This window comes from Gymnogyps californianus, chromosome 6 (genome assembly GCF_018139145.2).
Source record: "Gymnogyps californianus isolate 813 chromosome 6, ASM1813914v2, whole genome shotgun sequence".
NCBI lineage: Eukaryota > Metazoa > Chordata > Aves > Accipitriformes > Cathartidae > Gymnogyps > Gymnogyps californianus.
Window position 1 is genome coordinate 9,369,382 of NC_059476.1, and position 27,713 is coordinate 9,397,094.

General features: G+C 35.9%; 1 protein-coding gene across 1 annotated transcript in view; it reads right to left on the reverse strand.

Moving 5' to 3' along the window:
• The window catches only part of ATRNL1 (attractin like 1), a 550,130-nt gene that overhangs the window by 390,010 nt on the left and 132,407 nt on the right, over positions 1-27,713 (reverse strand). Inside the window, exons 17-19 of the mRNA XM_050899286.1 lie at positions 26,415-26,603; positions 21,543-21,761; positions 16,632-16,769 (exon numbers count right to left, since the gene is read on the reverse strand). Coding sequence (XP_050755243.1) covers positions 16,632-16,769; positions 21,543-21,761; positions 26,415-26,603 — 546 coding nt within the window. The remainder of the gene's footprint in view (positions 1-16,631; positions 16,770-21,542; positions 21,762-26,414; positions 26,604-27,713) is intronic.

A 27,713-nucleotide genomic window follows, 5' to 3' on the forward strand; every position in this document is an offset into this window, starting at 1 on the left:
ATAGCATGTAAACCTGAAAAACACAAAAATAAGAACGCACAGCAACTCGTTCATCATTGCCAAAAACTATGTTACACAATAACATGCAGGAGGACTTGATCACCAACATCTGTGAAAGCAATAGAATTGTCATTAATCCTTGCAAAAAGATAAAGTAAGCACAGAGATAAAGGAATATAATATAAATCAAACTGCTGTATCTCTTCAATATCTATAAAAGTAATAAGTGGTGATCAATTAAAGGAGGTCTGAATTCTTAGTTCTCAGGCTAAGATGCTGAATAAGAACAAAATGCCTGCTACTTAAACAGATTAAGATAGCACAAGTTGTTGCTATTTCAGATATTTTTGTTGCATAATAGACCTCAAAAATGTTTAGATTAAGTCTATTAAATATGTAGGATTGATTGTACATTTGTAAAATTTCAGAAATAGGTTTGCCTTCTTTTATTTTTCTTTTTAAAACAGCTACCTTGTTCTCACTCCACTTGCGTAAATTAGAATCAACCTTGCTGAATGAAGTTACATTTATGCAAAGCAACGTACTGTAGCAATCAGGCTTAAGGAACAAAACTATAGTTGCTAAAATTGGTTACTAGACATATAGCTACACAATTACATTGTGTCTGTGCAGGGTGGAAAGAAAACTTTGTTATGCAAGAAAAGATCTTCAAAGGAGTCAAAAAGACACTTCAACTAACCTATTTTGATCACTTTTAAGAGTAATAAAGAGTTTTAATGGTCAGGAACTGCAAGACTGGGTTAAACTTAACTTGCTACCTTCTGATTATGGTGATAATCAAAAAAATATTATGTAATTTGGATGGGAGGGTATGCCACCTTGGACAGCTGACTCAAATTGAGCAAAAGGATATTCCATGCCATATAATGCCACGCTCAGCAATAAAAATTGGGGGGGGGGGTAGTGGTCTGGGAGACAGCCATCACTCGGAGACTAGCTGGGCGTCGGTCCACTTGTAGGAAGGTGGTGAATGACTGCCTTCACTTGGTTTGGTTTTTTCCCCCCTTTTTCCTTCCCTTGTTACACTGTCTTTATCTCAGCTCAGGAGTTTTCTCGCGTTTGCTCTTTCTATTCTCTCCCCATCCCGCTGTGGGGGGGCAGGGAGCAAGCAAGTGGCTGAGTGACGCTTAGCTGCTGGCTGGGGTCAGCCCACCACGCTGTCAGTTAGCAGCTCTGCACACACACCAACTTTTTCAATAGCAATCCTAAGCTGATGCTTGAATCAGTACTTTCCCGTGCTTGCTGTTCCTAAAATCAGACCACTCTGCAAGGAACGCACATATCCTGATTTAGGAAGCAACATCAAATTTAGAGAATCAAGCATTACCTTAAAAAAGTTGTGCTTGACAGGAGGTTTATAAAAGTCTTCTGTATGCAGTCAAGGAATATTATCAAAAAGATTAAATATGCCAAACAGACATCCTGTCAAAACCTTATGAAATCCCAAAGCCACCCAAATAATCCCTCTGGAGGTTAATCGTGAGGATTGTTACATTCAACAGTTTCTTCTTCTTTTTTTCTCCCATAAAATTATAGACGTTTAAACACAGCTTGACAAAGACACTTTCTGTGAAGTATAACTCCAGGTCCTTCACCTAGGATTATTCTGAGTATAAATAGATTATGGAATACAAATGTATCTATTAAAAGGTTCCTACTATTAGGTGAGTTTTTGCTTTTAATTTACAATTAATTATGCTAGAAATTATACTTTATAATACAGGTCTAATCTACAACAAAGCAAAACCAAAATTATCTGTATACACAACAACTGATAGCATACTGAAAAGTTTGCTTAGCACATTTTGCTTGGCAGTCAAAAAATAACTGGAACAGTAGTTTGTTAAAGATGTCTTTTTCCAAGTTCCTCAACGAACTTTTTCTTACGGCAATCCACTTTTCTTCTGCGTTAGTAGCACAGGACTTATTTAGAATACATTCTGATTGGAGTGAATTTAATTTAAATTCATAACTAAGCCCAAGTACATGCATTTTATTCACTTACTATTCAGACTATCTTGAACACTGTTCAATAAACAGCATTCACTAAAGGAAGGAAAATAAATTTTCAAATCACCTTTGGGGAAAAAGGTCTTAAAAAAAAAAAAAGAGTGCTTATTCTAACTATTCTAACAATCTCTCTGCAAAAAGCAATATGAAGCTTCTCTTGAATACCTTATTGTGCTATGATCTCTTTTCTTTACATTTCATATGTACTAAGAAGCCCTCTACCTACTACTAAAAACAAATTCCAGCATTTTAGTTAATATTAAGTGTTTTTATTCTATAATAAGGTATTGTATAAAAATCAGCTATTGGTGTCATTACCTCTATTCAACACTTAAAGAAAAAAAAGAAAAAAAAACAAAAAACCACCACCATTGCCGCAAAATGGGATTTCTTGACAGCCCCCTCATTTGTCAAAACGTTTGGTTATTTTGTTTGTATAGGATAAACAAAATAATGTTTTCTGTTGGAATTTAGCACCACATGTGAGCTTTTCTTTTTCTGAATAATCTTAAGTTACAGCTTCTTATCACAGAGTTTTACTATGAACTTGTAACCCACTGTTTCTTAGAAACCAAGGTACATGACAAACAGTGGAAGTGGATTTTTTTAAAAATCTAGTTCCATTTTCTAGTACCTGAAGACAATATGAAGCATACCGTACTCTTTTTTTCACTGATCTCCAACATTTATCCATTTTTATATAAAATGTCTTTATTCACATAGACTCCTGGGGCCTGTATCATAAACCTCCAATCAACTGAATATCTGTTATTTATGTGAATAACCACGAAGTGCCTGGACTAAAAGATGCTTTTGATTTTTAACTACACAGACTCAGTCACTGTGAAAAGAAGGCTTCTAGAACACAATATTTAACCCAATATAAAATTTCCTGTAAAATTTTAGACATCTAATGATGGAATGCCCAAACCCACGATCTTTAATGCATTGGTGAATTCAACAAATGCAATTCTCTATATGCTAGGCATTAAAACGGCTAAACAGAAAAACTGTAAAAAAACTCTGTATCCCAAATTGCCACGTCATTCTCTAAGACAGCCAAAACTCCCATCAATTCATGTTTATTCCTAATTCTACTTTAGGAAGATGCAGAAGAAAATGCTTTTGCTGCTGTTTATACTGCTAGTCGAGAATACTGTGTTCCTTCATGCTTTCTACATTTGTTAGTTTTTCCTGCAGATGACAGTTAAAAGCTCTTTGTCCTCGTTCTTAGTTCTACCTTACACAGGACACGAGGCCCCCGAACATAAGATATCGGACCAGAAACCTTTTCAAAACAGCATTCCTCTGTAGAAGGTAAAAGACCAAATTTACAGCTGTCTACAACAGGAACAGAATTTACCTGCTTACCTCTTTTCTGATATCAAGTTAAACACTGAATAGCATTCTAATATTTCTATTAAAAACTAATAAACCAAACTCTACATAGTGATAGAGCTTATTTTTTGCCCCTCTGTGTTCCACAACAGTGCCGGTGCAGACCTCTACGGACAACACTGGACAAAAGCATCCAAACTCCAGGCATTGTGGCACAGAGTCAGGATGAAATGTACAGGAACGAACATTTTGAAGAGTAAAATATCATTGCAAACAGGGGTGGAAATTGCCTTCCGGGTAGTGGAGTTGATCCCCACCAGAACTTTCTAGCTCTCAGTATCCTGCTTGTGCTAAATGCAGCCCCAAGCCCATATCCCCATGACACCAGAGGAGGTTAGCTTTGGCTAAGTGCTAAAAACACCAGGTGTAAGAAAGCTACAGGGTTCTGTCTTCCAACTACTACCAACTAAGTATTCTTGGCTTGTTAGTGTTATCTTGACAATATCTTTTACTACTTCTGTATGATAGTTTTCTCTTGGGTCTGTGCTGCATTCTAGGGACATGTGTGCACACACTCTTCTACTGCAAAAATTTCTGCTGATATTACTACCAGCTGAAAAGCATGAGAGACATCAATGATTACAAGATAGCTTAAACTTGATCAAAAACTATGATGTACTAACTGGACTCGTACGGCTGAACACATCACATTCCCCATTTTGAAAATTTAGATATGAGAGAGGAATCATTTAAAAAATGCAGAAAATTGTGGGTTTTTTAACCACCATAACCTATACACCATTTATTACAAAACTAAACGTTATACTCCAGCTTGTTTTTAATTTACCTGACTTCAGTAAGCAATTTTATATGACTGCCAGACTCAATAGGAGGAAAGATTGGTGATTTCTTGAGAGCCAAAACTTAGATGTTCTATGTTAAATTACTACCTTCTTCATATAATCATTTTATATGGACAAGCATTATGTTATATTAATTTGGACTGTGAACATCTGTCTTTTGTTTCTAAATAATACATGATATGAGCAAAACATCAGGTCATTGCTCACTGAAGATAAATAGCTAAGAACAGCAGCTTTTGTGCTATTAAAACCAACTATTACCACAGGCTAATAAAAACATGCTTCTGGACACGTGTCAACACTTCATGGTCATAGCAGCAGAAAAGTTATGTAAATAAAATAAAGAAACGAATACACTAGTTAAACTAGTTCTATATTTTAAATTTTGTTCCAACTACAAGCATATAATCTTCTAGAGGTTATAAAAAATCATCAATTAATTCTCTTTAACATGTACCTTTATGGAGCTCAGGTATTTCTTGTTTCCTTCATTATCACAGCTTACAATAAGCTTCACTAAGAGCAAATTTCGTGGCCTTTTATGACAGGGTTACAGCATTGGTGAATAAGGGAAGAGCAACTGACGTCATCTACATGGACTTGTGCAAAGCATTTGACACTTTCCCGCTTGACATCCTTGTCTCTAAATGGGAGAGACATGGATTTGATGGATGGATCACTCAGTGGATAAGGAATTGGCTGGATGGTCGCACTCAATGGGTTGCGGTCAACGGCTCAATGTCCAAGTGGAGAGCAGTGACAAGTGGCGTTCCTCAGGGGTCGGTATTGGGACCGGCGCTGTTTAACATCTTTGTCAGCAACATGGACAGTGGGATTGAGTGCACCCTCAACAACTTTGCTGACAACACCAAGCTGTGTGGTGCGGTGGACATGCTGGAGGGAAGGGATGCCATCCAGAGGGACCTTGACAGGCTTGAGAGGTGGGCCTGTGTGAACCTTATGAAGTTCAACAAGGTCCTGCACATGGGTCGGGGCAATCCCAAGCACAAATACAGGCTGGGCAGAGAATGAATTGAGAGCAGCCCTGAGAAGGACTTTGGGGTGTTGGTTGACAAGAAGCTCAACATGACCCAGCAACGTGCACTTGCAGCCCAGAAAGCCAACCGTATCCTGGGCTGCATCAAAAGAAGCGTGACCAGCAGTTCAACGGAGGCGATTCTCCCCCTCTACTCTGCTCTCATGAGACCCCACTTGGCGTACTGCTGCATTCAGCTCTGGGGCCGCCAACATAAGAAGGTCATGGACCTGTTGGAGCAAGTTCAGAGGAGGGCCACGAAGATGATGAGAGAGCTGGAGCACCTCTCCTGTGAAGACAGGCTGAGAGAGTGGGGGTTGTTCAGCCTGGAGAAGAGAAGGCTCCGGGGAGACCTTCTAGCAGCCTTCCAGTACCTAAAGGGGGCCTACAAGAAAGCTGGAGAGGGACTTTTTACAAGGGCATGTAGTGATGGGAGAAGGGGTAATGGCTTTAAACTGAAAGAGGGTAGATTTAGATGAGACGTAAGGAAGAAGTTCTTCACTATGAGGGTGGTGAGGCACTGGAACAGGTTGCCCAGAGAGGTTGTGGATGTCCCCTCGCTGGAAGTGTTCAAGGCCAGGTTGGATGGGGCTTTGAGCAAGCTGGTCTAGTGGAAGGTGTCCCTGCCCATGGCAGGAGCATTGGAACTAGATGATCTTTAAGGTCCCTTCCAACCCAAACGATTCTATGATTCTATGATTCATCAAAATGACAGTCTGTATGACTGTTCCCCACAGAGAACTGCTATTATTAGATGTTGGAAGTGATACCAGTGACGGGTATCAGATGCTGGGAAAGCTTCAAGGGCAGGTTACCAAATGAGATTTCAGTATTAAGGCATTAGGCTTCCAGCTTTGGAAGTTTGACACCTTGGAAGTTTGGGAGTTTGACACCTAAATTCCCCAAAAAGCAAATGATTTTGTCTGCTCTGACTACTGAAGGTTTAGTCTACGCTGACTAAGGAAGTGCAGTTTTGAATCAACTGATTGTCAGGATGGAAATGACCCTACGTGCACTAATCATGAAGTTCTTATGTGAAAGGGGGATGCTCCTTCCAGCACCTTGATTTTAAACAAAATTAACTGTAGTTCATATGCTCTTAGCTGATCCTAGTGCTGGCCTTATATACGGATATAGCCTAAGCATGCTATGCACAGAATTCAGGCAATGTGCACAGAATGCCCCATTTCAGAGTACAAAATCAGTTTAGGCAATAGGTGTTTTGATGGTTAGTTCATCAAGAACAGTAGCTAGGTGCATGCAGGTAAAAACTATTAGATGCCTCAGTCTTCTGGAAAAAGCTTATTTACTCATTGATTCAAAAGCGAGCATTTGGCCTCACTTAGGTCAGGTCTAAAAGCATGTGCAAAAAACAGGGATACAACCATAAAACCTTATTATAAAGGCACAAAAGAAAGATTACAGGGCTATAAAAATTAGCACAAGCATTTATGCTAAGAATTGAAATGAACAATCAGGCAAGGGGTTTTTGTTGTGGGTTGAGGTTTTGGGGGGCTTTTGTTTGGGGGTTTGAGGGGGTTTTTTGGCTCTTCTTGTTCTCTTTGATTTGGCCACATAATGGTTGACAGAGCTGCATGCACATCAGTCATCAAATGCTCTTTTGGATCTCACAGTATGAAGTCAATACTGTAATCCTCTAACAGCTATTAGTTGATAGTCCATCTAGCATTTACAACTTTTCAGCCCACTGAATGTATTTTGGGGAGAAAAGCTTTGCCACATGTCCAGCTGTTTAGCAAATCCAGAACCTAGTAAACAAGAAAAAAAACCAAGAAAAGGCAACTTGAACTCTACACAGAAATGCATTGGTTGCCAGACCTCGAGATAATGGTGTAAATAACTTCCTTAGGAGCATATCGTGTAAATGAGAGAGTACACTTGCTTTAGATTTGGATTTTGAAAGGCCTTAGTGCTAGAGTGCTTCATGCTACAACCCAGAGAAAGCATGGATAACTGTAGTGTAACAAGAAAGGTATGAGGAATCCAAGCACTGGATCAATCCTTCCACAGTATGAGTCAGGGCAAAACTGATGGAGTTGCAGAGCCACTCACAGATAGCAGCATGTCTCCTCCCTGTCCAGCTGTGTTAATTCCACTTTGCAAAGGACACAGAATTAAACATAAAGAGCATCTTACTGAAGCAGAGCAGTAATTATTGTACGAAGCTTCCTAGGCTATTTGTACGACATGTAGTTTTCGCATGCATTTCTAAGGAAATATAGAATCATAAAACGTTATAGTGAACTGAGCCAAAGAAAAGTTACAGCTAGAAAAAAATAGCATGAATACTCATGCCAGTTGAGGTCTACTCGTAAACAATCCTCTAAAAAAAAAATTTACTTGGATCAAAGTATGATGAGACACTATTCCAACTTTGCACACTGAAGATCTTCAACCAGCCAATGAATACGAAGGCAATGAAAAGATCCCTTGTAAAACACTGTTTAAACACATGACAAGACAGGAGCTTAGTGGTAACAAATATAAATTTGAAGAATTCTTACAAGGTTTTCAGAGATAGGCATTATCCTCCCTTAGGACTGGTGTGTGGAACCAAAACGTGATGAGCCTAAAGCTGCTGCACAAATCTATTACAGATGCTGTATTCCTGCAAAATAACAGGACACGAAGAATAGAAGTTTTGGAATGCCTGGTCTTTAAATGCCTCAGTATATGGCACTGTTTTCAAATCACAGAACCGCTGAGGTTGGAAGGGACCCCTGGAGATCATCTGGTCCAGCCTCCCTGCTCAGGTAGGGCCACCTAGAGCCAGTTGTCCAGGACCGTATCCAGAAGGCTTTTGAGTATCTCCAAGGAGGGAGGCTCCACAACCTCTCTGGGCAATCTGCTCCAGTGCTCAGTCACACTCACAGTAAAAACAAAACAAAACAAACAAAAATTTTAGCACGCTAAAATGGCCTTTTCAAAAGCAGACTATAAATTTCATCTAAAAACAATTATCACTTTCCTACTGCTCAGACTGCTGGCACGAACTACCTCCAACAACTAGAAATTACTAGAATACTTAAGGGTGTTGTTAAAGAGAACAAATCCCTCAATTGTACAGCCATTTTGTGACAGCCCTGCAAAGTAAGCAACATGTCTCTCAGACACTGGTCAGCGGTGGGACTTTCCTGACAGACAGAATCTTCAATTCCCATTTTAGCTGAAAACATTTACAAAGGCCAAGATTGCTGCAGAATCTGTTTGTAAAGTTCTGAATCACAACAGAACAAAATGATTTCAGGTTACTGAAAAAAATCCCTTGATGAAGTTTTAAATGTAAGATTTTATTTCTCCTTCCAAAAACTATTTCTCAGACCAACAGCATCTGCCTAGTTTTGCCTGTTTAAAGGAGCATCATACAGTTCCTAATACTATGATATATTAGTCTCCGGGTGTTTTGAGACTAAAACTCAAATATAATGTCATTGTGCTATGATATTTACTAAATAAAATGATTCTTAGGGAAATAATTTTTTCACGTTTAAGTCCACTGCCGTAAATACAGTCATAAAATATTTCTATTCAGAATATTTAGGTTGATGCTTCTCTACACCTGCCCTATGCAATCCCAAACTACAGGTAATTTAAAAGCTACATAGTGATAGCATTGAAGTGAAAAATTAAGACTGCTGCTTTCTGTTCCCTCATTGCTTGTATAACTTTTTGAACCTAGAAACATAAGTCTAAAGGGAAATTACCAGGTACCTTTCTATCAACTAAGTAGACAACAGCATATTTTAATTCAAAAAAGAAACTGAACATTAAATTGTTTTCGTTGTCACGCTATCAACTTTTTCCTTTAAGAAAGACAGGTTGCCTTCTGTGTGAAATTATGTAATTTGCTGTAATACAATTTAATATACAAACACTGTGCACTGTGTATGTATACACATACATACATATGTGTGTGTGTGTGTATTGCAAAAATATGGCTGGGAGCAAACAGAAAGACTGCCTGTTTACATTGTCCTGGGCACTATGGGTTACTTTGTACTCTCTAGATGGGAGAGGAAACTGCTTCTTCCTTGGATGCAAATGAAAATTACAAGCTTTGCAAAAACTATTGGAAGCAGCACTCGGGTTGAGAGAGAAGATGACAAGAAGCAGAAAACCTGAAGCAGGAGTAGAAACCAGGAGATGCTTCAGAAGAGGCCTACCTATATCAAAGAGCAGAATCAAAACAAACTGGAGGAGAGGAAAAAAAGAGACTTTCCTAAGATCTAATGTGGATTGTATGGAGTCTGATTCAGCGTGGACACAGCAAGAAGTTGTCGGATTCGAAAGACAACTGGGAAAGGACACCCACCTTGAAATTATTTGGTAGCAAAAGGTAGATCTGTTTCCAATCGGTTTTCTTTAGTACACTTCCTCTAGTTTTCCATAGATAATCTTGTTCAAGTTGATGTTTGTGTTCTAATAAATCATACTACATATTACTTCAAAGTAATTGTGGGGTTTCTTAGATGTGCTGCCTACAAAAAACCCCACTCTAATGCACATGTGCTCCTTGTAAATGAAACTGAATACTCCCCCCCCCTCCCCCCCCCCAAGTATCTAACACCTTGATTGCCCTTTGTGCTTTGTAGGAACAGGGCTCTGTTCTTGATGGTGCCCATGGTAGCTTTTAACAGTGTTTCTTTTGGAGAGACAGGGAAAGAAGGAAACCAGTATCAGTACCTCCATGGACTGTTACGATGAAAACATGTTACAAAGGTTGCTACTGCTGAATAGGTGAAAGTGTTAGAAACAGTGCCAGAGAAAAATGATCTGTAAATCTACCCAGTAAACATCTTTCAAAGTTAGATAGAACCTGAAAACCAAGGAGACCATTTTCAATTATCTACCATGATGAGTTTAACATCTTTCTCATGTCCCTCTCTCATAGACACTAGAAGTAATGACTTCTGCCATCCTCAGCCTCTTCTCTCAAAATCCCCAAATCTCAGATGTCAGTTACTCAACAGAATAATCACTTTCTTCCAGCAGCAAGACTTTAACACCATGGATTTTCTTCCTGTTACTGAAGATGTATCTTAGGTATCAACAAGTCACTAATAAGTTTTATTTTCTCTTCTTTTAATCAACAGAAATGATCACAAATATATCTAGGCAACTATTCTATCGCTGGGGTCAGTTTCACCTAAGTCAAGGTACCTTAAAGCTAGTCTAACAACTTAGTCTTTTATTGAAGCCTATCTTTTCTTTTTAATCTCAAGGCACTTACTGTAGATATATGTAAGTTGGACGGCTAACGCGTAGATGCCAAAGTTCATGTGGAACGAATTCAGGGAGTAGTATGTGTAAATGTACGGACATACACACATGTATATAAATATAGGTGAAAAGTACTGAGTTACACAATGTGCAAAAGAAGCAGACACTGCAAAAGGCATGCTCGTACAGAGACAGATGCTTTAGAACAGCAGAAAAGCTGAGATTTATTCTTTCCTTCACACTCTACGTACTGGAGGAACAAAAAAGGCACCCAGACCTCTCATCTGGCTGCAGCGGATGCTACTGACTTCATGCCCACATGGTGTACACTCACTAGAAACATGTTCACTTTTGCTAATAGTTTGAAAATCTGGTAGAAAACCCAAATGTTTCCAGTAAACAACTAACTTCACATTTTCAAACAGAATGATTGCAAGTCAAATGTGGGGGGAAGCTCTTGCCTTTAGTATTGAAAATGTCCAACGGTGTGATAGCAGACAAGGGGACAGATCTATAAAGGCAACAGAAATGCTACAGACTTACTTAAAAAACTTCACCCATACAGCCTGTCTGGTAGGAGACTTTTACAGAATGCTCATCAGTGTCTTAAACACCACGCCTTTTAAGCCTGCTTAGAGAGCAAGCGGTGCAAGTTAAAACACAATACTCCCACTGTGCTGATACTCACAGTATTACTCCTACTGCAGAAGCAACAGCAATGGTAGTACAATTACGGGAAAACTGAACGCTGTTTGGGATGTTATCACTTTATGAAAAAAATAGCAATACAGCAAAATGCTTATGTTACCTTATTATTAAATGTATTATACATTCACAGTGTGTGTCATAAGTTACTGTAAAGAATTCTCTCCTGGCATCTCATGAATTTTAAGAATAATTTTTTAAAATACCATGCATAAAGAAAATGACAAGATGATAAGCAGCTAGAGTAAATTTTTTTTTTAACATTGACAACTAAGTAGATGATTAGTAAGTTTGAAAATAATGCTAAAAAATGTTGCCAAGATGACACAAAATTCTTCCAAGCAATCTCCTGTCTCCAGTTAATCTCCTCCTCCTCCAATACTGTCTTCTCCTGTTACCTTATGCCGCAGCCTGTAGATAAGTCTATTTTTTCTAGAATTTCTACAAAAACATCGCATATTTCCCAGACATGCAGTACATGACAGAACAAGACCTTGAAGACAAGATAACACTAAGAGAAACCACCAAGACAACTAGCCAGTATCTGTTCCCATCTACAGTCAGAGCTGTTTTATTTCCAAAATTCATCAATATTTAATGATGAATTTTCTATTACTGAATTTTGATACTCATGCCTTCAAAATTGTACCTCAAATGGGACTTGAGCACAATTTTAAAAAAATGAATCAAAGTGATTTGGAATATCTGTCCTCCAAATCTTCAACATCTCAGACCACAAGGCTTCCTAGGTTTCCTGCATCTGGATAGCTTTACCTGCTCAGAAGCAAATAAGGCTGAGCTGTGCATCTCTCGTCTAAGCTTCGCCACAACAGAGTGTGAGTGTGCCTTATTCTGTTAAATCACTAGAGGGTTTGATTCCTTAAATATTTCTGGCACAGACTGACAGCACTGCATTTAGCACTCCAAGGGCTGCTCATACACTTGCACTCAAGATCAGTCAGATACAAGGGGTAAATGGAACCAGAGCTTGGTCTGGAATCCAAAACCTGTCGCTTGCTAGAGCGCTCTATTCCCTTACATTCAAAATCCACCTCTGGCTTCCCTCTTATTTTCTTGCACATTGAGCCAACTCTTAAAAAGGACGCTGTAACTTTACGTGGTGACTTTGATGATACTATCATTTCACATTTCTTTGCCAGCCAGGGGCTTTAGCTTACAAATCTTAAGCACACACACAGACTTACTAATTTGTGCACTGTGTACACTTATTTCCAACAAAGAATGCAAATCTTTTCGTGTAACTAAAAATATATCATAATGTAACAACTTAATTTCATTTTATATTTTGGCTACCTGTTTCACATCACAAACATAATAACTACCTGAAACCATTTTTAACTAGTATAAGAACAGATAACTAATAAATTACAGTCACAGAACTTCCTTTAACGTAAAATAAAAGGCTTTTGCAATTTATTACTGATTTTTTAATAGAATGCAGCAATGAATCAAATATAAAAATAAATCAAACTAGATATTTGTACAATGAAATGTCATAAAGAATTGAAGGAGTACATACATCTTTACTGCAAGCCACATGTTAGGACTACTGAATATAAAGATCATGTATCCACCAAGAACACAAACTCTAACTCTCAATCTCTGTATAGAAGAGAGACTTCAAGTGACAGAATTTAAATGAATAATTGGTATTAGGCATGGTTTTTTAGGAAGAAAAAGTACAATAATTAATTATAAAAAATATGATCATTGTCAAACTATTGCCCATCAGCAACCGACATACCACACTTCTGACACAAAAATAAACTAGAGCGAGGGTCAATCACAGACTAAACTTGCATTAGATGGAGAGTTTTTTAACACCACAATAACAAAAATGCTATGGATTCCAAAATAAGTAATATGTAAGACTCAGGAACATCTTTATTAAGCACTCATAGTATGGCAAATATCCATAGTCATTTTGCTATACATAGATCATTTTCTTATATAATAGGAATACTTTATCTTTACTCAATACCTCCCTGCATTCTAGATCTCAGACTCCAAGAATCTTTTGAAAATTAGGACTGGAGAAGAACATGTGGGATCAGCTAGTCCATTGCCCTTTTCCAGAGCTAGAGAAGTTTGAAAATTTTAAAAACACAGTGCAGGTGATAATGCAGATTTCATAACGTCTTTAGGCAATCTATTTTACAGTTTAACCAGTAGCAAGTTTTCCTTGTATTCCACCTTAATCTTTCTTGTTGCAAGCTAATCCCATTACTTCTTCCTCAACCAAAATGGGGGCGTGGGGGAAGGCATTTTATCATCATTCTCTCTTTTCAGCTTCCTTTCGCATATTTGAAGCCTGTTATTATGCTTCCATCTTTTCTTTGTCCTTCTTTTTCGGTTTGTCACATCTAAGCCTGCATCATATCAGGATGCAAAGTGAGTCCTTAGATTTATTTTAAAGCTATTGAAATGTCAGCAATTATAGTGAGTGAAAATCCAGAAAAGTCAATTTTTTTTATCCATTCTTTAATCACAACTATTCAAAATCTTCTGAAACATGAATTATATCTTTTTCCTATAACAACTGTTACTCATCCCATAGTAATTTGATAGCATAACACTATGCAATACCACTATGAATGTATCAGTTATCTATCTGATGACAGTTGTAAAGGCATCATTATTCCCAGCGTAGAATAAGGAAAATAGTTATATTTGTACAGAGTTTTCCATCCCTGGACAAAGGTCAGAACAGAATTGATCACTCAGGGGTGGACAGTCAGCTTCTTTCAGAGCTTTTTGAATGAACCCCTAGAAGTATATACAGAAAGGATTTAGACATAGTTAAGGGGAAAAAAAAGTTTTCCAAGGACTGAAAGACTTGCTATTCATCTCCTTCCTTTCAAGATCTTCAGGGATCTAAGGAATAACAAAGGCTAATCCAGCCTATAGAAGAAAAGGAAGTTTTTATTGCAAATCTTTTTAATCTATATCACCCATAGTCAAACTAAGTTGGGAGGCCAGATTTTACCTGTAAGTACATATATCACAACAGCAGAATACATAATACCTGTACTGAATACATAAGTACTTCTGTCAGGACACTGGGAAAAAAAATTATTTTATGTCATGAGTATGTTAAGAGAATAATTCTTAGTTTTTCTCCCAGTGTACACCAGTTTGCCTCTCAACTGCAGAGATCGAGTACAACCTCTTTTCCCAGCTTCAACTGCTCTCCAATTCATAACCAAGTTAAACCCTTGTAGCTATAGCAACTTGTTATATGAAGAATATTATAGTATTACAGATGTACTTTAAGAGTTATAGTAATTATCTTGTCATTTCTTTAAAAAGTTTTCAATCTGGATCCTCAAAGAAATAACTCAGGAGCTCTGAGGAAAAAAAATGCAGCACGTGCTCAGGCAGTCTCAACCCTCATACAGAAGGATGAGTCTTAGTAGAAAAGAAATGTTCGTAGTGTCCAGCCAGAAACTCAGCTGGCCACAGCACAGAAAAGTGACACAAGACAGGACTACGAGGATGATTAGGTTTTTTTCAGTTCTTCACGATTTTTTTTCTTTGATTGGCTATTCCATACCATTTCCTGTCTCATTTTCTAATTATTTCAGTCACACTTAAGTTCAGCTTCTGACCGAGTTGCCCATTCTTCCACTCATATTTTTTCCTTATGCTTTTACTTTAATTATGGTTTTAATTTGCAGCTATTTTCAAAAATTTTTTCTGTGTTACCAAAAGCATTACCAGAATGAAGGAGAAAAAAAAAAAAAAGTGGAACCATCTCTTTCTTTATATTGGCACACTGCCTGATCTCAACTATGGTTCCAAAATCCTCTTAAATCCAAGTAAAATTGATTTCCCTTATCTATGGATCACTGGTATTTTCTCCTGCAGAAATCCCTGGCCCACAATTTGGGCACCTCTATCACAGGAACAAAAATCATGATACCGAAGAAAATCTAACAGTTCATAATGACTACATTCATCAAAATGACTTAAAGACTTAAACAGATTTATGGGCTCTATACTACAAAATATAACATACCAATGCAGATAAAGCCTCAAAATAATGATCATCTTTATTTTTTAAAGCATTCTTTAGTCTAAACAGCTCCTGTTAAAATCATGTCTACCAATAAAAATATGTACTCTTACAGACTAGGGTTGAAAAAACAAGTCATAAAATTTATAATTTTACTGGTCTTATAAATTGATTTTAGCCATTATTACACTACACATAATTCACTAAAGGTGATGGAATGCTTATTTGGTTGATAGCTAATGTATCCCTGAAGAATAAAAGCTATATTAATACATCATTTTGCCATAAAGGTGATATAGACAGCAAAAGAACATTTTGTCAACTTCAGAAAATAAGAGAACTATTAAGAATTATTTAGAGCATCATAAAGCACCAGCAAAATGTGCAATTGTCAATAGAGGTAGACATTAATCTTTCCATCCCCTTAAACACACTTTCTACATATTGTGCTTGAGTTTACCAGATGTGCAGCTTTATGCATTGACTACTTCATGTTAAAGTGCTGAGGAACAAGTGAATCCTTTAAATGAATAAATATTCCTTGAGAAGCGAAGGTCCAGTTAAAGAAACACCAATAATAGAGAAGAAAAAGTCATGGGGCAAAACTTTCTAGATTCAATCTCAACTACCTTAATGACTTTTCATATTGAATATATCCCCCCTTCCCCCATTTAGTTATAAGGGAAGGAGTTACTGTCAACTTTAAAAATCACCCATGCAAGTAAAAAAGTAGCCTTATGGCAATATACAAAAACCATCTGGAATATTGGACTTCATTCTCACTTTCACTTCAAGGAGAATGCTCCAATGCAGCAATTACAAAAGCAAACAGACTGAAGTTAGGGTACCTCACAATCCTCAGTGTACCAGGCTTTTCTGTTTGAACTATACATGAATAAGCCTTATTGGTCTGTTAAATGCATAATTTTCCCACTAGCATCACACATTTATACAAATCAGTGCTATCAGACATTATGGTACGTACTGAACTTCATTTATAAGTACCTTCTCACTGCTTTTAAGAGGATTGTTTACATGGAATGAAATGATGCCTAATATCAGGATTTAAGGTGTTGCTCCCACAAGACAGTTTCTTTCTCCTCCTTTCCCTAACTGGGAGAGCATCTTTAAATTACCATCTTGTTCTTAGAGCATCCAGACCAAACAACAACTGCAAAATGACGACTCTGAATGCAAAGTTTCTCTTAAAAATATTAATCTGATTTTGAATCATTAATTTAGCTGATCAACTCATCTGTATTATTGAATAAACATTTAACCTTTGAAGAAAAGTCAATTTCACGTTACATTAAAAAAATTAAATTCACATTACATAAAATGTCATTTCAATTTTTTTTTTCCTCCCAGCAGAACGACTTACCTGTACACTGTCCTCCATTTGTGGGATCCCCATAATATCCTGGCATGCACGTTTCACATTGTTTTCCTGTTGTTAAGTTTTTACATTGATCACAGACGTTACTGTTGATGCAGGTGCTGTGGCCATTACACTGGCAAGCTAGAATATAACAATTAAAAAGCCATTAGTAAATTACTCCTGGGAACAAAATCATTCCTATGTGATTACAAAACTGCAGCAGAATGTAATTCTGAGGAGTTTAATCCTGACTAATGACCAGCATATATATTTGTACTTTGACACAGAACCTCTTTAAAATAGTATTGTGACAAGACATGAATTCACACAAAAGACCACAGAAGTTGATTATGTGGTGACATGTGAGTTTAGGGTATGTGAGAAAGTCTTTTTTGCCATTGTGAGTGACTGCATCCAGTCCTCATAGCTTTAAAATGCTGCCCAGTCACTTAAGAAACCTGTTAAGAGGCAGTACATCACCAACTGAGACCAAATGAAAACCCCCATACCTACATGCAATCTACGGTGAAGCATTTGAAAGGCTACTGTGATGGAGAATATGAACAACTCACACTCCAACTTATATCTACTGGGGAGAGAGAAGTTACAAAAAAATTAACCAAAGATTGTCTTATTTGTAACAGTTCTGATCCCCACATTAACTTTGGCATACTAAGGGGTTTTAAGGACAACAGGACCACATCAAACAGCTCCAGTCCCTCGCTACAGTTGACTTTGGTGAAAGTAAAAAAACTGGACTCCTGTTGACATAAATTTTTTACGCCTGAACTTAAAAGCATAAAATCGCTTTTTGTCAAATAACAACACTATAAACCACTGATCTTGCACCACACCTCCACTCCAGTGCTCCATGTTTTGGAGAAACTCAGAAAGCACTGATCACTATTGCAGCAAAATCACAATGCGAATTCTGCCAGAATCATTGATCCTGCTGCCAGGACTCAGCTGAATGGCCAAGAGGTTTTGAAGGATGACCTCTCTATAGAGTGGGACCTCAGAGCTCATAGTGCTCAGTAGATTAGCAATCTGTCAATTACAGCAGCTTGTCAAATGTCAGACTATGTCAAACCTGTCAATTCCTTACTGGCGAAGCGTGTGTAAGACTCAGCAGAGGACAGCTATCTCAGTAAGATCAGTTTTTGTTGGTTTTTTTTTTTTAAATTTGGATTTTTAATCTAAATGTCACAGTGACTGGTGTATTGGCTAGCGGAAAAAAAAAAAAAGAGAGATTCTCACTGCATGATTTAAAAGGTTTTAGAGCTGTTTTAGAATTTAGTAACTTAATACATTTATAGCCATTGCCAGGCTTGGCTCATAAACCATTAAACCTCCGAAGTTTACAATCTCTTCCTTCTTCTGTAGCTATGCCTACAGAATCTTGTAAACAAGTATCAGACATTTCTGTACTACTGGAAAAGAAGTTTTCTCACTGTCTTGACTAAATCTCTTTAGAAATCACAAGTTTTATTCTTCCTAAGAATACTTGATTTTTAGACAACTTTGTGGTGCCTTCCTCCAGGCAGTTTGCCATTCTGCAGTTCGTTGCCTTTCTCAGAAAGAGCTACATGAAAATACTATGAATTGCAGCTCCATGTTGGGTTTTGTTTATATGTCTTACACATTGTATTACTTAAAGCAAATGTTAAAAAAAAATGCAGGCCAATAAATCAAAAGCAAAAACAGATAGTGCATTAAATAGGTGTCTTATTAAAGTAAAGTAAGATTACCTAATTAAGATTGTATCATAATGCAGGGAAAATGTTTCATTCTGGTATTCTCTAACTAGTGGGTCACTGATTTATAAATTGTCTATTCTTCCTAATGCTTAGTTTTGTATTTCTTAACTTTTGTGTTATTTAAAGGACAATGAAAACAACCTTAATTAATCAAATTTTTTATTGTGAATTTTAGTTTGCTGCAAGTCATAATATTATCTGGTCATGTATGATAGCTCTTAATTCTTACATTTTGTTATGACAAAGAAAATGGAAGAGATTTTAAATCAAATTTAAAAAAATATATACAATAAGAACCAATACAATCTACGATTGACGTGGCACACCATTTAAAAATTAATTATATATTTGCTGATTTTCCTAAAAATATGTATCTCATTGAGAAAAGCAAAAAGCCAGAATTACACAATTCAACAACTTTCTGTGATACAGACTAGTGCAATCAAACTGGAGACATCAGTATTAAATAATTAAAATAATAATTAAAATAATGAGACACTGTAATGATCATTTAAATAAGAACTAGGAGTTAAATTTTAAAAAGTCATTTTTTCTTTAAGTGATTTTAATGTATATCACTGGCAGCAACAGAATAATTTTCCTCACACATACAAATGTGCTGAATCTTCAGTGAGGCTGCCCTGGAGATAAGCAATTTTATGTCTAATTTGCTTTTGACCTCTGTGTTGAAATGGTTGGTCATGCTGACAATTGTTGATAATTATAGTTTTAAGAAAATACTTAATACTAGGAAAATATATAAAAAGGATGTCTGCATTACAATCTGGATTTAGTGTAAAGATACTTCATCTAGCTTTAAAGGAACTAGTTAGAATCAATTCACACTGCTTTTCAGAGGAGAAATTTGGGCTTTAAAGACAAACTTGGGCTTGCATTCTACCTAAACTGCTCTTCTTGTGAGAAGAAATGCCAACAATATTTATTTTTCTTTTTTTTATATATGATATTTGCCATTTTATTTATAATAATAGTTCAGTTAAAATACAAATCCAATTAAAAAAATTAAAATGTATTTATATCAAAAGAAATATTATGACAGCTGCTTTGAGGACTATTGATTTCAAAATGACCAGTCACAAAAAGAAACATTTTTTATGCTACCTGCTGAATACTAGTTTTAAAGATTTGAACAGACAGAAAATGAGAATGAATTTAAAATACTTATCGCCAACACAATTGCCCAGAGGCACTATAAAGAGCATGGATATGAACTACAAGGAAAACTAAGTGCATACATGAATGAACATGAATGGTTTAGCCAACTATTCATCAGTGTGGTAGAATCATCTTCAAACTACATGATATAACCTATTTATTTTTATTTTCATCCAAGCTACAAACTATTCAGTAGGCTTATATAGACTTAGTATCAATTCTATCTTATTTCAAGTACATCAAATGATTGCTGTGCTAAGAATAATAAGCTGTGTTAGTATAATCCATTACAGATAATATTTTAAGAAAATGAAGACAAAAGCTTAGGAACAAAACCTACAGCCTATACCAATCAAAATGAAATTTCACATCAATTGAAATTTTAATTCTATGACTTCTGTAGGATTTGCCTCAAACTCATAAAACTAGTGGGCTTTTACACTGAAGTGGAACTTCAGTGAATTCTTGTTCAGAACATACAATGAATACAGAATTTTATCCATGAAGACTAAATATTAAACAAATAAGGTAATGAAATCTTCTAACTCAAACATTTTAGACAAGCAATATGTATATATATCCATTACAATTTCACTAGTGGTAGATACTATGTATTGCAGTGAAAGTCTAACAATGCACTTATGATCAACATACCTGTATTTTAACATACAGACTAAGTACTGAAGTTTCCATACAATGTAATGTCATTCTATTGTTTCCAGAAATTTACTACAGGCTTCTTTGTTCAGGAAATGGTATTAGATGGTTGGAGTTTTTTTGGTTTTAACTCAGAACATTTGACAGTGTTCACTTGGTTTTACATTTCACTTCATTATTCTAAAACTTAAAAAATCTACTCTCTACCTACTTATTTAAAATAAGTTTCCAAAATAAAACTTTCTTCAGAGATTCTGCTTTCTAAATAATATAGTGATACACACACTTACATATAAATATATATATATATAAAAACACATATATATGCATACACACACACACACAGAGAAGACACTGATGAAAAAAGTACCCAGGAGAGCAAACATAGCTGCATGTACCATAAAAGTTTTGATCCTAGAGAAGCTCCAGCTTCCAAATTTATCAGCAGTAGGAACACTTGCTGGAAAAATAACTTTAGCACAATTACACCATTTATTCTAAAAAAAGTTTTCAAGCTGTCTTTTAAACTGTATTATATATTGTAAATTACCACTGGAGGTCTGTCAAACTCCCCAGTGTGCTTTTCATTTGCCTGCACTACTAACACGGCTGCTTTCACACACTGCTTTCAGGATTTGAGTACTTCCATTCAGGAGGCTGTACCAGCTCAGCTTCCACGGTCTTAAAGCACCTAATGTCTTGCTTACTTTTCCAATGAACTTAAAACTAAAATACTATAATTAGATTGGTATGGCTTAAATTTAGACTTCAGAGGTTCTCTTTAAGATTACAAAAGCGTACATTTATTTACTCAAAATGTCTAAAAGGTAGGCTGGAGGCACAGCTCAGATATTCGGCAGCCCCCCACTCTCACAGCCAGCTGGACTTCTGCACGAGCAGTGGGGACGCAGGAAGTTCCTGCTCCTGGCCACCAGCAGTTGCCTCTAGAAAATCCTCTCCAACTGCATTCTTCTTTGATGGATACGGAAGCCAGTAGAAAGCAAGGGCTGAAGCAAATTCATAGAGTTGGATTTGAAAAAGTAGAAGGATAGGATGGGTGGGTGAAAACTTATTTACAAATAAATGGCAATTTTGGTTAAGCTATTTGCATCAAATTTCACATGTGAACCTGCATGACAGTGAGCACATTTGTGTTCAGTAGACAGAGACTAACAAACTATACATTTAGGATATATTTTGGAAAAAACAAATCTCTCATGCAAGTGTTATTTGTATTACTCAAAATAATTATGTTAATTTGGCGTGCTTAAATAGAGAAACATCTCTTATTTTATATATAAGAAAGAATGGAAGCAGACCTTACCTGGACACTGGATAAAAGACCACTCATAATTTTTCTCTTTTGGACAAAGACTAGCGTCAAGCACCATTTCATTAGAGTGCATGCCAACAGGCTTCATTGGGCCTCTTGATGATCCTTCCAAACATTGCCCTTTTCCAGTGTTACTGGGATCGTTACACCATCCGCACCCGGGCTGTTCCAAACACTGTCCACAGGTCCTCAGTCCAGAGCAGTTTTGAGCTTTATTACATGGAACACAATATTAATGCAAGAGGTTTTTTTGTTTTGGGTTTTGGTTTGGGGTTTTGGGTGGTTTTTTTTTAAATAAGATGCTAGGATTTTACAACAGTTGATGAAGAAACAATTTTGCATTTCTATTTCCTTGTGCAAATTAAAAAAATTCAGTAACATTAGTAAGAATACCTCCATTTTCTTTAAAAGTTGTACTTCTTCAAAGATCACAAATACACAGCAGGTGTTTGTTACACCACAATGCAACAACAAAGATTTCAAATAAACAAAGATAATGAAGCAGAACAATAATACTACACATCTTCATTAAATCCCATGATAAAATATAAATTCTGTGCTTATTAGTAATATATATTATGGGATGCATATATTACTAATTTTACTGACGTAAACAGCCCTTCCAACAGGAAAACTCTAGAATTCAAGACAAGGTCAATAATCCAAATAAGAGTGATAATAATAATCCAAAAATTGTGATAATTCAAATTCAAACCAAAAATTTATTTGGATACAAAGTATCCCGGGATCGCAACTGAATATTCATCTACAAATATGACTCAGTCTTCTTATATAGAACTTTTGAAACAAGCTAGCATACTACACATCTTTCCAAAAAAAGGATTCTTAAGCTACAAGTCATAATTCAATCCCATTTAATTGAACTATATCTTAAGTCTCATCTGTTAGAGTAAATCAGGTTTCATTTTTTAATTTGCATACTAAAAATCAAATCTCCCTCTAGATCTTTTACACTCTACTTTTTAAAAATAATTTAATTTCTCATGAAATGGTCTTCCTTGTATTTTAAATCTGTTTAGAACCAAATAAAATTCATATTCTGAAGTTACTGCCATTTCTTATTAATAAGAAATTAATAATTTAGTATACTCAGGAACACCATTAGAGTTCACAAGTTTATTTGAGCATTTTCTGCTACATCTTAAATTTTTTAAATTAATGCTGTAACACTGAATCAAATTAACATCACAATCATTTGAACACTGACCACTACGGGTCCCTGTCTCTTCTCACATTAACTTGTAGACACTTAAAAAATAAATTTTAAAAGCATACAGGAACTTTAGGAAGATCCTACCAGGAAGCCAGAAATAGTCTAAGTTTCTTTTTAAAAAGAAAGTATTGTAAAGGTTTGTGGGGGTTTTTTGGAGGACACTCAAATGGCTTCTACATGAGTGTAACCTCTCAATTTGGCTCAGCTGCAGCCAGGATACTATACCCAACTAATACTCATGTTCACAGCTACCTGGGCCACTCTAGTCCATAAAGGCAATACTTGAATCCATGCTATAAAGGGTATACTAAGCAGAACAATTTAATTTCTAATTAAATAAACTGACAGCAGAATAAAGCTAGCTACTCTGACTTCAGCAACTATTGAAATTGTTTAAAAGTAATGAAAGTTGTCAGAGAAGAAATACTCCAGTAGTCTAAAGATACATGCAGGTATCAAGAAAACAGGCAGTTAAGAATCTGAATGAGATCTCAAAAGGACTTTAACAGTGCAGAAAGCTGGAGCATGAGCTCTTGTATCATTAGACTTGGAAGAATCCAAATAGGAGGAAATGTTTCAAGTTTCCCAAATACGGGGAAAAGGGGGGGGAAGGGGGGAAGGAGCACAACTGTTCTTGGAAATCAATGTCAATCATGTAGACAGATCAGTTTTAAACCAGACCTCATCAGATCTGAAGCTGAATGATACAAAATTTGTTTTTTGTATACATTAGAAGATCAGCAGAAAAATAAAGACCACCATTCTGTACTGGCTGGCTTTCCCTTTCAGAGATGCACTGTAAATGATCCAAACAATTCTCATGCTGCTATTTATAAAGCTAGGAGAAAACAGCTCTGAAGTATCAGCTGCATTCTCTTCATGGAAGATAAAACAGAACCAAAAGTGAAAATCCTCAGATATTCTCTGTAGTGGCATTCAGCTGAAAAACTGGAGAGAGCTAACTGAGAAGTTATTGTTTATAAAAGAAAGGGATATTCAAGCAGAATTTTTTTTTCTTTGAAATTCTAGAGGTGGTCCAAGATTGTTCAACTGTCAGCTATTCAATCAAAAGTCATAATGGATGGAAGATGTGGGGAAGAGTGGAATGCAACTTTTTGGCAAGCAGGTATTAAAATGACAAAATGTCACCAATAAAACAGTATTCTTCATTTTAATTCCAAGTTGTGAAAATAAATGTGAAGTTCTCAGTTCTTATATTCTTTTAAATCATACATGCTTCTGTGAATTGTTTTTTGCATTCAGAGCAAAACATCCAAAAACTCAGAAATCAGTCATTCAAATAAAAATAAAATTAAAAAAGAGGATTTTTTTTTTTTTTTTTTTTAAGGTATAGTTACATTCCATTCTTCAGGTAAGTAGAAGCACTACCCCTTGATAAGGGAATCCACTTACTACTTCATTACCTCAGCAGCAATAATGATCTATCTACCTAATAAAATTTTCAAGTCATTTAAACTGAAACAATGTCTGAACCATGTTTCATTCGGACATTCATTTTCTTGTTTAAATGCAAAATATCTAATGCTTTAAAACTCTGAAAAAAAACTGCTTAAGGACACGGAATCTTGTCTTTCTTTACTTTGTTGAATAGAAAATACATTTTCATACAAAACTGCCTTTACATAATGATGAACTGGTATATAGCAAATCCTGTTCGCCTTATTTAATATAAACTTTTACAGACCTGACAAAAATGACAATTAAATTAAAAACAATTTCTTGTGTTTCCCAAACAAATTGAATCTGTGTGATGTGCAAATACTACACAAACATAAAAACAGAATTAAAAGTTCAGGCTGACATAATATATGCTATTTTAAAAAGCTAAGCATCATTCATGTGGCTTTCTGTCAATTTTATCTCCAAATTTTCAATCTACTTATCTTCTGCCACAAATCACTATCAATATTTTATAAGTTGTAAAATTGATTCCTTATAGGAGTGAAAAAAAGTTTAGTGAACTGTTATGAGAGAGAAACCTTTACATAACTACAGTAGTAGTATTCCAAATATACGGGACAAGAGATATGCCTATGCCTTATTTTCCTTTAACCTAGATATATGTAGTGGCCTGGTACATACAGTTATTCTTCTCTCCTAAGATTAGCATGCATCAATGGTTCCTATTACAGATATGGCAGGACCTTACTTTACTTAATATTTTCCCGAGGCTTAGGTGAAAGCAAGTAACTATTTTGTATTTTTTTGTTTTTGTATCCATAATCTATTAAATGGAATCATGATCTAATTATGACTCTGAAGCCAGTTGCTTCTCGTTGTCAACATCATCAATCCTGTCACAACATATCCAGAAATAAAATGTTCCAGAGGTGCTGATATCAAAAGACCCTTATGGAGAGGGAAAGGAAGTCAGAAGTAACTAGAAAAACACTCTTACAGAGAAGAGCAATAATGAGAGTTCAATGGTACACTTCAGAAGTCCTATATATTAAGTTTGGGTCCCACTGGATTGGAGTCCTTTACAGGTAGAAAATATTTTAATCAAATCTTGATGGACAGTAAAAGAACCAGTCTTCTGTAGGATGGTGACTGAGGAATTGTTCTAAATAAACAAGACTGAGACAAGAATCTAAGGCACCAGGCAGCTTGCTCCAGCATCTGCACGAGTTATGGCGCTGATATACACTGGAACTGCATGGTGCTGAACTTAACAAGGTCCAGTCACTACAGTCTTGGGAAAAAGTAGCTTTAGCTGAATGGTATACTGAAAGGCACATTAAGTAGGCTTTTTATTCTCTTAGAGAGGCATTGTATCAATTTCTGATGAAATGTGCTTCCAAAGGAGACATCTGGGGAGTACCTTTGCTGCTTGACAAAGTAAGAAATCACTTGCCTTTTATCTCAAAAGGATGAAATGAGCAACCTTGAATATTAATACAGCCTGACCCAGTCTGATCACACAGGACAAAAGTTTTCTGCACCTCCTTTACCTGCCTGATGGCCTAACAGAATTCCTTCTATTTCCATGGAAAGGGTAAACAATCTGCGAGGGTTAAGAATCAGCATTTGCAAGTGAGAAGAATCTAAGGAAGACCAATACCATTTGTTTTGCATCCATGTTACAATATTCTCAAGACTATCACTATCATTATTATAACATTGTTTTATCTTTGCATGCTAGGAAAATGGACTTCTTTGAATCTGACAAAATAAATCAGAATCTTAAAAACTCTGAATTCAGCTCATCTCCTTTTTTTAATAACTTGATGTTGTATGAGTCTAAATTCTAGGTATTATTCACCTAATTTTAACAGTATTCTGTCCAACTCATGGCCATTGTTTGACACACTAACACTGGCTGTACAAACAATTATGGTATTTTTTCTTTATCTGAAAACAATAAACACTTTTTACTGTTTCAAAAGACTAAATGTTTCATCATAAAAGAACTGCCAGTATTTTATCTGTATCTAGAAAATACATACACAGTATTGACTGCTCATATTAGCAGCTATGTAAGGTTATTCATGTGAAATTATTTTTATCTTCAGTGAATGTGCTGAATCCTATTCATATAGATGCTCTTTTGAGTGGAAAAAAAATACAACAGTATATTTAATAGGATGAACGTTAATTTAGATACTCACGGGAGCATGTGGCAGTTTGCCATTCTAGACACTGTCCATATGGGAAGGAGATTATATAGGCGTTTGAGTCAACACATCGTTTTGTACTGCTACACCACATACATTCCATACCATTACTCGTGCAGTTAGAACACGTTGTTCTCAGGGAGCATGGCTTTTTGCAGGGTCTGGCATTCTGGTTGGGACTGACTGGAAAAGAACCACAAACATTTATGATCTTGAACACAAGTTCAATCTCCTTTTTCTTTAATTGTATGTTCCATTAGAAAAATCCTTGTTAAAGTGAAAGTGGTTGTTGCCTTAATTAGCTATAAATAACTTCATCCAAACTTATGTTGCAGGATATAAATACAATAATATTTAATAAAAATTATTAAGTAATACCCAGCATGAGTCATACTATAGAGTCCATTTAAAATTTTTCACACTGATTTTATTTATATACTGAAATAACAAATTTAATGTTCATTGCCTGGTAATGTCAGCTTAGTTACTTGCACATACATGACATAAAATACATCTCAAACTTCTGTAAGAAATACAGTAGAGTTCTGGGTCTATTGTTCTCACTAGTTTAACAGTGTATAAGCAACAAATATTCTACTTATGACTTATCCCCTAAAATTTTGCCTTACAGTGTACATATGAAAGTCACTAGAATCCAAAGTGAAAGTAACAAAAGGAACACTGTTCAATGTAAATCAGATTTGAGTTTGGGGTTTTTTTGTTAGGTTGGGGTTTTTTGGGTTTGCGGGTTTTTTGTTTGTTTCTTTTTCTCTACTAGAGACCACATTTTGACTAGTTTAATGGTGTATGTTATCTCATAAAGTCGTAACACACAAAAAGAACTTGTATATCCTAACTCCTGGTTTTTGCTTTGATTTCAAATAAAACTGTAAAGTGTACAAGAACAAAAGTATAGTAACTCTTAGGTAGGAACACAAAAGTATACATAGCACTATATTTTCCATACAGAAGTGCCTTGTGAAACATCAGGATTAAGCCCTTCTATGTATTGCCATGTTTTTATATATTATTGGTTCATATTCAATACCAGCCAAGTTCTCAAGCCATTCTTCATCTGCTAATATAGGATGCCAAAACGCTTAACCAAGGGTGTTCCTGGATTTGACCTACTATGCACGTATTCAAGCTGTGGTTTGCAATTAATAAAAAATACAAAGAAAAAACTAAAAAAATTCAGCTGAACTATAAAAGTATTCTCATACCACTGAAATACTTTGACTTCTACAGTCTTTGAAGCACCTCAAGATCAAAAAAAAAAAAAAGCTAAAACAA